This window comes from Zeugodacus cucurbitae, chromosome 5 (genome assembly GCF_028554725.1).
Source record: "Zeugodacus cucurbitae isolate PBARC_wt_2022May chromosome 5, idZeuCucr1.2, whole genome shotgun sequence".
Classification (NCBI taxonomy): domain Eukaryota; kingdom Metazoa; phylum Arthropoda; class Insecta; order Diptera; family Tephritidae; genus Zeugodacus; species Zeugodacus cucurbitae.
In genome coordinates, this window is record NC_071670.1 from 1,104,504 (window position 1) to 1,115,597 (window position 11,094).

The 11,094-nt window shown below is 36.9% G+C and overlaps 2 protein-coding genes and 1 long non-coding RNA gene across 5 annotated transcripts; 1 reads left to right on the top strand and 2 right to left on the bottom strand.

Moving 5' to 3' along the window:
• Positions 1–2,412: 2,412 nt before the first annotated feature.
• On the bottom strand, positions 2,413–6,229 carry LOC105212678 (dual specificity protein kinase splA). Of its 2 annotated transcripts, none has more exons than XM_011184811.3 (4): positions 5,813–6,229; positions 4,708–5,425; positions 4,269–4,568; positions 2,413–4,206 (listed from the first exon to the last, which is right to left on the bottom strand). In XM_011184811.3, the coding sequence occupies exons 2-4, from the start codon at positions 5,180–5,182 to the stop codon at positions 3,461–3,463; spliced, it is 1,521 nt and encodes a 506-aa protein (XP_011183113.2). In that variant the 5' UTR covers positions 5,183–5,425; positions 5,813–6,229; the 3' UTR covers positions 2,413–3,460. The 2 variants fall into 2 exon arrangements, with proteins under 2 accessions (XP_011183113.2, XP_054086917.1); XM_054230942.1 differs by lacking the exon at positions 5,813–6,229 and adding an exon at positions 5,690–5,811.
• A 1,676-nt stretch (positions 6,230–7,905) lies between these two features.
• LOC128921921 (uncharacterized) lies at positions 7,906–9,227 on the top strand. The gene is made up of 2 exons (XR_008471243.1): positions 7,906–8,365; positions 8,470–9,227. It is a non-coding gene; the product is annotated as an uncharacterized LOC128921921 (long non-coding RNA).
• A 79-nt stretch (positions 9,228–9,306) lies between these two features.
• On the bottom strand, positions 9,307–11,015 carry Adf1_24 (N-alpha-acetyltransferase 20). 2 transcript variants are annotated; one of them, XM_054230950.1, is made up of 6 exons: positions 10,843–11,015; positions 10,608–10,723; positions 10,409–10,538; positions 10,213–10,349; positions 10,076–10,137; positions 9,307–9,528 (listed from the first exon to the last, which is right to left on the bottom strand). In XM_054230950.1, the coding sequence occupies exons 1-6, from the start codon at positions 10,893–10,895 to the stop codon at positions 9,475–9,477; spliced, it is 552 nt and encodes a 183-aa protein (XP_054086925.1). In that variant the 5' UTR covers positions 10,896–11,015; the 3' UTR covers positions 9,307–9,474. The 2 variants fall into 2 exon arrangements, with proteins under 2 accessions (XP_054086925.1, XP_028896275.1); XM_029040442.2 differs by lacking the exon at positions 9,307–9,528 and having other exon boundaries at positions 9,913–10,137; positions 10,843–11,013.
• Between the last annotated feature and the right edge of the window lie 79 nt (positions 11,016–11,094).

Sequence of the window (11,094 nt, forward strand, 5' to 3'; positions counted from 1 at the left end):
ATATGTACCGATATACAAACAAACAAATATACAGTAGCACATTTTCCACATCTCGCATTGTGCACACTTCCGCAAGCGATAACAACAAAAGCAAAAAAATCGCAAAAGCCGGGGGTTGTTTAGTTTTCGCCATCTTCCATTCTACAGTATCCGCTACATATTGTTATTTTCGTTTGTTCTTTCGCATCCACATTTATCGCCATTCTATATTTTCTTCAACTACACCATACATCTGCGTTCTCTCTTTTCATTGCTATTCCGTCTATTTGTGTACATAAATTCAAGTATTTAATGCCGAAGGCGGCACAAAGCAAAATGTAAACAACAACAAAGTGCAGCGTTGCCGGATACATGCGAGCTACAAAGCGTAGAAATTGTGTACGGCTTGCTGTATGGCAACAACAATGGTACTGTTTGCTACCTGCCACCGATGCCTTTGTTTGCGTTCATCCTCCAGCGGTGCAGCTGCCCCGTTGGTGGTGGCCTTTTGCCGGCTTATGGCACACACACACACGTATGCTACCACATTCGCTTGTATTTGTTTGAATTTTATTTACTTGCATCGTTCACAAGCCGATGAGTGTCGTGCTTGGCCATTTTGAAAGTGGTTACACTGTTCCATATGCATGAATATAACAATTTCAAATGAATACTCACATATGCTTACATTTATGCAGTTGTATTAGCGTATGGAGATTCTGAAATAATTATTATTTGGTGCATTTGCGGACTTTCGACACACTGTGCTTTGGCGGAAGTTCATCCAAATGCACCCAAAAAAGCGTTAAATTCGCTGCAAGTCAAGCACTTAAACACACATATGTACATACTTTCAATGCGTATGTAAGCGTGTATTTTTGACAAAATTAATATAACGAGCAGTAAATATAGCGAGTGATCACGAAATACGCACGATTAGTTGAAATTTAATGAACATAACTCGAAAATTATTTAAAATTCATATTTAAAAGCATTATATTTGCAAATTGAGGCGGAACCTGGCTGCGCCATTTTATTGTAAGCGCATATGTACATATGAACGCAAGTTAGTAATATGTAAAATAAAGTACAATTTAAATATTTTTAATCATTCTCTTCGCCAAACAGTTGATGTTTTCCAAGCCCACCAAGTATGCTTCTGACATCAAAGCGTCTTTTTGAAAAAAAAAAACTGTAGGCCGTCGTTAGTGGCCACTTACCTCAGAAGTAACTACCGACATCTAGAGGCTAGTGGCACACCTGAATTTTGGCTTAACGCTTAGTAAACATTGTAAATATATAACTAATGACAAGAAGTCCAATTTAACCAACATATTTACACAGGCACCCAAGCGGAGCGCAGCTAATTTTCGTAATTGACTATTATGCTTTTAAATTTTGTCTCGTACACGTTCCAGCGTTCCATGTGTCACCCAAAACCGATTTGAAATTTGAAAATAAGTAAGTTTATTTTAAATATGTGTTTATTATTTGTTAATATTACTTTTTATAAACATTTTTATGTTCTTTATATACCGTTGCTGTTGCTATTTCTTTGCAAACGCTTTTCCTCAGCGCCGTGCATTGTGTAGTTCCGAACATCTGCGATTAGTGTTACACTTTCATTTCAACGTATGTATATTCCCAACTTTTCTTGTTAAATAGAAGCCAGGTTTTACTCTATAATGCTACAATTTTAATCTGCTCTTTGATTTTTTACTACAAAATTTTTATTACCTAAGTATATTTATGCTTTTAAATTTATTGTATTTTTGAATATCTCATTTCTCTTTCGCGTCTTCTATATTTGTTTATAAATGTTGCTTATTTATACTGCATTATAACTAAATCTGTTATTATTATATTCACCGATTTCTTGTATATGCTTTTTACTTGCTCTATATATGTATGTTATATGTTGTAAATGCGCTATTGTAAAAATTTTCGATTTGTATGTTTTATTTTGCTTTCTATTTAAGGTAGTAGTGGAATTTGTTGATCACTTTGCATATTTGTCTATTTATTTATTATACTCGCATTAGCTTAAATAGAAAAGAATGTGTGCAATAGAGATGTTGTCATGGATTTATGTATCGAAACGCTTGCAGAACCAAAGAATATACTTTGTTAGACCATAAGCATACAAATTATGCTTTTTTGTAGTTGTAGTAAAATTTAATTTGACAAAAAAAAACTATATGAAACATATTTACCCGGTTAATTATTAAACAAATTTTTCGTCTGTGTAAAATATAACCAATTCTTGTTGTTTTTATCACTGTTTATTCTGTAGTAATTTTTTGCAAATGTGTGATTGAATATGTTGGTAGAATGTATATTTGTATGCATGCATGTATGTATGTATGTGTGTGGTGTGTTGCAATTAAATTTGCTTTCAAGTATACATTACGTTACTAATTAATTAAAAATAACTTGCATTACTTACTGTATTTTTATTATTTTAATAATTATAATTTCGTGTTATGTTTGCTCAAGGCTTTAGCTCAATAATTTTATCGTTATACTTTTCCATTTACTCACATTTCCTCTCAACTTTCATTATATTAGTATTATGTTTTGTTTTTGTAAGTATTGTATATTCATGTATTTGCTTATTTGTTTTACATTTAGCGTAAATTAATAAACGTGTACGTAATGTTTTTTTTTTGCTAGTTCTTTAATTAAAGTATTGTTTTGAAGTTGTCTCTTTTGTGGAAAAAATGCAGAAATAAATACGCTATAATGGTAAAGTAAACTATGTAAAAAATATTATTAAACTAAAATTATATATTTTTTTCGCTTTCAAGACAGTATTAATTTTGAAGCTTTTCTTATTTATTGATAAATAGCTGGAACATACTCAATTAGAAAAATGTAATAAAAAATAAAAATAAAATTACTTGTGTATGAAGGGTAAATTAGAATCGGCAACAAAATGCAAATTTTACAGCTGCTGGAAACAGAAAGCATACAAGCGATTGCATGCAATTTCTGGACGCTGTACGGTTTCAAGGCATTTGTTACAACTACACAACAGCATTTCTGCGTGTACGCTGCATGTGGAGTTTTCGTCAAGTCGGCCCACTGGCGTCCATGACAATTTCTATTTCAACTATTTGGAATACTTAAACGCTTGCTAGTCGCATACGCTTTCTTTGCATTTTTCGCTCGCTCGCCTATTTCTAGTTTACTTTCTTGATACATTTGTGTTTTAGTTAAGGTATTAACCGTAAAAATTTCACTTAAAATTATAGAATTAATGTGATCCTGCAATGCTACACGCGCTGTTTCGCCCATATTTCTAAATAAAATGCGGCACGTTGTAGTGTTATTATTGTTAGGTATGTGGTATGTGTCTTTTCACCTGCCCACCGGCCAGCGCGTTCGCTCCTTATATGCTATATTTTTCTTTAATTACGCCCTAATTAAACCGCTATCCCCCGTCTAGCCCGTTCGCAAACATTTGCACAGCATCTTCTACTTAATCACTCCGTATCTTCTTCGGCTCTGGCTGACTGTTAGCATCATCCGCCGTAAAAATACGCTCGCCATCACTGGCGCCGTCACAATGCAGTGCACGCTTTTGCGCCACGACACCGGCAGCGCTGCTGAGCGTGGAATCGTTGTTAGAATCGCTGGCGTTGGCGTTTGTGTAATTTGTCGAATCGTTCAAATTGCCACCAAACAATGGAGTTATCGATTTGTGGTTCTGGTCGATGTGAAGGCTGTTGCTGCTGTCATCCTCTGCATCGATATCGTCCTCCTCGCTTGCCTCTTCGTTGCCCGTTGAGCGTAGACAACTGCTGTTCTCTCCATCGCTACCGGTTGCTCCCAAAGACACTAAAGTACCGTTACCATTACCATTGCTATTACCAACTAATGCATCGACTACAGCTTTCTGCCTGCAGTTGTTGCTGTTGTCGCTGACACTATGGTCAATGCCTACAATGTCGCTATTACTATTTGTATTCGCATTCATGCTATTGTTGCTATTATTAAGTTTAAGTTTAGCCTTTTCGGGTGCCTCCAAGTTGCTCTCTGAATCGGATGCGAGCGGTGTGCCCACTTCTCCGTCATCGGTTGAGGTTGTAGCTGTGGTCTGGGTTGTATTCTCATCAATGATGGGTTCTTGTGAGGTGGAGTCGTTCGATACAAAGTTTGAGTCGCCATCCTGCAAGGCAGCCGGCACTGTCGCAATCGGTGTTGGATTAATGTGTTCATTGTCAGCTGCAACAGCAATTCAAATCAATAAATAAGTGGAAATGGAGAAAAACAAATTTTTTACATACCTGCGCCTAAGCTCTCTTCATCTCCATCATTGGTATCTTCACCAACAAGAACCTTAGCTGTCTTAACTGTGCTACCATTGGTATTTGCACCAATGCCGGCACCTGGTCCAGGCATCTCATCCAGTAGTTCCGGACTCAAGTCGTTTGCCACATAGTGTGCCCAGAGCGCCAACTCTACACGATGGGGAGACCAATGTGGTGTTTCTCCGCCAGCCTCTGTATTCAGGCGTGCAACAGTATTTTGGATGTGTTGCACAAAGTTGAGGTACTCCTTGGTGGTATAATCGATACCCTCGATTTCTGCAATACGAAAATATAGTTTAAATAGAGGAATGCTAAAATGATTCTTACGCTAGTAATATTATTTATTTTTCAATGACCTCAATTAATTCGCTTATATGTTTATACGTAATATAACAAGTATAGCATTATTACCAACCTGGAATGGCCATTAGGCACTCATCTGCCATAAACGGTGCTGAATCGGGAGCAGCAGCCGCTAAAAGCGCCGAAGCCATAGTAGTGCCGACACCTTTCAGATTTGATAGCGCCGTTATGGCCTGTTCTAGATTAGGCAGTTTACGGAAAGCTTTCTTTGTCTCCTGCATAACAGCACGGGGTGTGTTTACCTTTACCAGGTACGAAAGTTGTGGATAAAATTTACCACGAGACTGTTTCCATTTCATGGTCTGTACCAATTCATCGTACACCATATGCGCATCCTTCCCTCGTCCTTTAATTAACTTTGGCAATTCATTTTGATACCATTCGTCCAAACGAATTAACTCTTGAGGCTTTTTACCGCGCTTCTCTGCCTTTAGCTTCAGCACTTGTGGATAAAGTTTGTAACAGTATTCGAATTGATGCGTTGTCCCGTTCTCGAAGAACGACGCAGTGTCCTTGTTGCTTGTCATATTGAAGACAGATGTGTTTATTGTGGTGATCACGCTGACAATTTTAAATGTACACTCTCTGATAAATGTATGAGCCCGTTGCTATTTCTGTTGCTGGCAGATGGATCGATCGATGGCAATGCTGGTTAGCGAAACAGTGGTTGCACTGGTGGTTGCTTGTTGCTGGTGTTGGTACCACACGCAACTGTGGTAGTGATGATAATGACAATGGTATTTGTGGTGGTGGTGGATGAGTCGTAATGGCTGTGTGGAAGATAAAGCGTATGTTGGTTATTCTATATTATTGAATTGCCACTGACAAATCCTAAATTAATAAACTTGCAAATTTTATTGCATTTGAATGCAAACACCTTTAAAGCGTTACAAATTTCTGATTTCTAGGTACGCGCACATTTATTTGGCTTTAATATTTATGAGCAAATTCGAAGCATTGCTTTGTTTTATACGTTGATTTATATTTGCAAAAACCGTCTTGTCCTGGTTACAATATTATAAAATTATATTTACCCTAAGAAACAATGCGCTAAACTAAGTTTTAGCACTGGCAAACTTTCTTCACTCTTAAATCACAAACACTAATTTAATTTTAAAAATACACTGATACTTTCTTAAATACAATTTTGCACTCACCTCAATTCAAAATACGTCAATAGTGGCTCCTTTGCGCCTGGAAAACTACACTTTATCTTCGAAATCACCTCCTTTACGCCACTGACAGTAAAAATAATTTTCAATTCACTTTCAAGTTTCGCAGTCTACGCGAGCGACGAATAAAAATCGACAGAATTCTTTTTCTCGTTTTATCGTCATTTCCTTTTTGTGGTTCACTTCGTTGTCGTTGTTGTCTCGCTTTTCTTTTATTTCAGCGACAACAGCGCCTTCACACTGTTCACTCAGAGGTATGTGCGCCTGTATTGAACTGTGCGCTGTTTGCCGTGCTTGCTCGCTTGGTAGTTGTTGCCGTCGCCGTTGCTGTGCGTTTGCGATTTGAGTTTTACCTAAACTAGTCGCCGTCAACAACGTTGCTGCCTGACCGATGATTTTTCAGCTTGCGTTCACTCGCCTGCTAGTTTGCCTTCTGTTGCGAAAGAGCATGCCACCTAACCGATTTTCCATAATCCACCCAAAACACGGGCAAATGCGTGGATTTTCCACTTTTATGTTGGCCACTAACTAATTTATAGCAGATTGAATATATGCTACTATTTAGACTCTATACCACGTTTTGGATGAATCAAGCATTCCTACAAGATTTTTTGTCTTAATTGAAATAGTTAATTTGCTATAAAACGATGATAGAACAAATTATTTAAACTCTGATACGAATATCACACTCATAAAGCCCTAACATCTTTTAATTACTTTGGTCTTCATGAAACTATGCTAGTTTAGCCAAAAGATTTTTGAAAATTGTATATCGTTTGTATATTGGAGATATATAAGCAAAATTATGGGCATTACGTTTGCAACCACGTGGCAACTTCGTCGATGTATTTGTTGTTGCATGCACCAGGTTTTGCCTATTTCATTCTACGGCAACCAAGCGCGTCCATTTGTTCCAAGTTTGTCGGTAATCGTTTGCATCGCATGAATCGGCTGCGCTCGCCGCACAATTCGCGACTATCTTGATTCAGGGTTGCAATGCGCCGCTGAAACATTCCACAAACAAATGGGAACGGCTAGTGAACTGTGCTCCGCACAGTGACCGTTTCGACCTTTTTCTTGCTCATTTTTTTTTTTTATAATTTCAAAATGTAAATGTTGTAATATTTTCTGCAGCTTAAATAAATACGTATATTTTTTAATTTCAAATTATTGCATTTTACACATATTCGCTGGTGTAGATACAAACGTACAGTGGGCATAACCGTTGAAATTTACATGAAACTTTGTAGGTATTCAAGCATTTGCGAATACACAAACAATAATCGGGTATTGCCAGCGACAGCGAAAATCGAAACAGCGCATGGAAAAAACCCGCACGACCCTCAGCGCAGCCGAAGTGGTTGGCTATGTACGTGCGGCAGCAAAAATACAACCGTGTGTTCACTACAAAAACAAGAACACACAGCGACAACTACAATGACAACATAAGCGCTTGCCTTTTGGCAGCAGCTGCGCGTTTTCTCTACTCATTCACACACATATCGAGCGTTTTGTTGTTGCTTTGCGGCGACTTTGCGCTTCGGTTGAAAAACTCGATGTGTGTCGATAAGCGACGACTGTGTGTGTGCGACATTAATGGCCAACAAAACAACGACATACACACAGGCGCAACGACAGCCAGCGATGAATAGGCGACAATGCTCGTTAATGAATGCTTGCTAAGCTGGTTGCCGACTCATCGCTGATTCTGGTTACATTGCATATTGTTGCTATGTACGCTGTCGGATGCACAAAAGGCGATGTTGTAAATTGTCGTTCGTCGCTCGAATTTCCTTTGAATTATCGTTGCTTTGCCATTCTCATTTTTGAATTTCACATCGCTGACGCTGGCGGTGTGAAACTGGGCTGGCGTGTGTGTGTCCATAACTTTTGCCTTTGTATTGCATTTTGAGTACGAAGAAGCAACGAAAGACGGTAAAGCGTATTTTAAACGAAGATAAATGACGAGGAGGCAGCAAGAGGAAAACATGATAACTAATGTGCAATTGCGGATACGGAATGAAATAACGAGCGAATGAACGAAGCATTGCGAAAAGGAGTATGTATGTGTGCGAAAGATGTAGCTGATAGAGAAGTTATAAAGGGAAATATAAAATTCGATTATTCACTTATATTTCTTTACTGGGAAATATATAAAGAGAAACTGTTATACAAGATAGACTATATATACATACGAACATATTTATCTAAACTGATTTCTGATATACCCAGAGTACTTTCATTTTTGACTTAATTTGAACGTTTCGCTTGCAAATGCAATTTTGCTTATTTTCTGTTAACTGTTCAAATTGAAGTAGTTTATAAAAGATGTAGCATATTTCCGGTAGATGCATAAATAGCGGATTTTGCTATATTCCTATCAAAAAACAATCATAAATTTCGAAATTATACTTTGTTACATCAAATTGGTTGACTTTGAAGGGTCAATGACTGCCACCATTCAACTCGGAGTAATTCCGGGGGCTATTATTTCATTTCACTAAGTTCACTTCCGGAGGCACACTAGGAAAGTCGTTTGTAAGAAAAAACAATGTATTATTTAAAAATCTGTGTTATATTTCGCAATTGACAAGTCGCGCTATTTTTATTGCTAATCCTTCATTTCGATATACATTTTGTAGGTGTAATTGAGTATTTCCATTTTGAATGCCGTTTGCCGGTGTTGTGGCACTTTGTCGAAAAACTCTTGGATAACAGCTAGAAATGGATCGGCCGATTGCTTGTAGGTGTTTACAAAATTCAAATAATTTTCCACGAGTGTGCGAAAGGTTTCATCCAAGTTAGAATAACGTTGTGCATCGGAGCCTAAGGCGACGCTGGCGACCTTCGCTGCAGCAGTTTTTGGGGACTCGAGTTGTTTGTCCTTCTTGTCGACGGGGTTCTTTAATTTCGATTGATGTGCCACTTGTGAGTTGAGCAATGGCGCGGATTGTGAACTAAAAGTACTGAAACTCATTTGTAAGCCCATAAAGGAAAGCCAAACTGTATAAATAAATAAAATAAACTTTATTCACCCTTTTGGCGTTATTGCGGCTGTGAGGAAAAATAGTTGCTCAAAAAATAACCATTCTTTCTGCGTATTGCCGCCTGTTTTACTCCGTGCTCTCAGTTCAATTACAAAACGATCTCTTAGAGCCTTCCAACGCTTGCGACAGATCTCCACTGAATTTGGATAAGAAAAAATAATAAATATTTGTAGAAGAGAATATTAACAAACAGAATTAGCACCAGATTCGCCGACATTATTTGATACAGAGCTCCAGCAGACGTCCTTCTTTCGCTTATTTTTATAGTCTGGGTTGTATTTATTCCAGAGACATTCGTTCTGTTGAATCTCCTTAATAAGTCGCTCCTCCAACATTTTTTTTTTTTGCTTTTTTACATAAATTTTTCGCTGGCAAAAATTTTTTGTTTTACGGATGTCTGATAATACTTCTAAAATACAAAACAGGTGTTCGCAAATGTAGGTAATATTTTTAATAAAATCGTCTGAAGTATATTTAAAAAACAAACAACTATGCATATAGATATGAATAACGAATAATGCGTTATGATTTACATCAAAAGTGATATATAGAATATGCGCCAGCAACAGGCGAATTTGAATTTGCTATTTTTGCAACCCTCTAAGGCGGAGAAGCCAGAGCTTGGTTTGATTGGTGTAATTGATGGGTCGTTATCTGTAAAAAATTAAGTTCTTAATAAACTTTTTAAAATTCATTTATACAATATTACATTAAAGCCAAATAAATGTTTAGTAGAAACATACATATACATATACATATAGTATGTGTAATGAATTTACCTTGTTATTGTTAGAATGTGTTATGGTGTGGTGCACTATATACTTTACGTAGAACGTTACATAGCTCATGCCTTTGATTTTATCAGTTTACTAGTAGTAGTTTGCAAATAATTAGTTACAACCCTAACAGCATGATTAAAGATCTCAAACAAATACAGATATAACTATTACAAATAAACACAATAGGCGCAATGGTAGCTTTTAGAGAATTGCACAAGCAATTGCCGCCAACTGATTAGCAACATTAGAGGAGGAATAGTTTTGATTTATAATTCATTTATTGTATGTATGTAGTATATATGTAGGTTTGTTTTGACTTTTGTTGCAAATGCTTTCTTATGAAGTATTATGTGTTATGATGACCGCAAGCAGCACGAAATGCACATTTAAACTCAATTGGTATCTAAATCTTCCAGTCGTACCGGATGTGTATATGGTATAATGGATTTCTTTTCCACATCTCGCGATAATGCCTTCCGCATGTCTGTATTAGAAAAATATGGAGTTTATTATTTAAAAATATACATTTATGTACTCTATTATAACTTTTGGAACTTACCATAAGCGTCTTCGTCATGATCGCCCGCATAGTAATCAAGTATAGTACGGTAAATAATATAGCCCAAATTTTGGTACATGTTGATCGCTACTTGATTACTCTTGCGCACAAATAGATCAACAAAATAAGCACGTTTTCTGAAAATTGAAGAACTCTGTATAGCAAACATATAAAAATTTGATAGCAAAATATGTACTTCTCAGAGACATCTTCCAAGAAGTTCATAAGTAACGCAGCCAGGCCCAGACGTCTGTAGTCAGGTGAAACGGTCAAAGCAGTTACATGACCATGCCAATTCTCCATATGTCCTTCAACCTTGCCCATTACTGCAGTTGAGAGCAAAGAAAATTATTATATTTCAATGACTATTTCCTGTTTGTTAGCTTTGTACTCACTGTAACCCATTATTTGGCCACTTGGGGATTCGGCTAACTGGAAATACTCAGGCCATCTAGCCAAGTATTGTGTGTAAAACGAAAGTCCATAAGTTTCAGTTAGTGGATCGAAGTTGCTGTGAAGATTCAAAAATGTACATTTTTGTAAGAAATAAAAAATTTGTTTGTTGAATCAAAGAGCCGACGAAAACGCAAAACAATTGGGATGAAAACCAAGGTGAGGTGTTGTACTTACACATTATTGAATTTGAAGAGGTCATCGCAGGTGAATGGGCGTAATGTAGTCATATTTAAATTAAAAAAATAATATTTATATTGAAAATTAGCCGCGATTTAAATTTTGGTATAATCGTAAAATTGCACGTTCAACCGTCTTCAACAGCTGATTACTTTAATTTGAGAGAGACTTGTCAAACAACCGCTGAAATGAGAGAGAAGTTCTGAACACAAAGTTGCATTTTCTCTGCTCAAATATTTAAAAATAAAT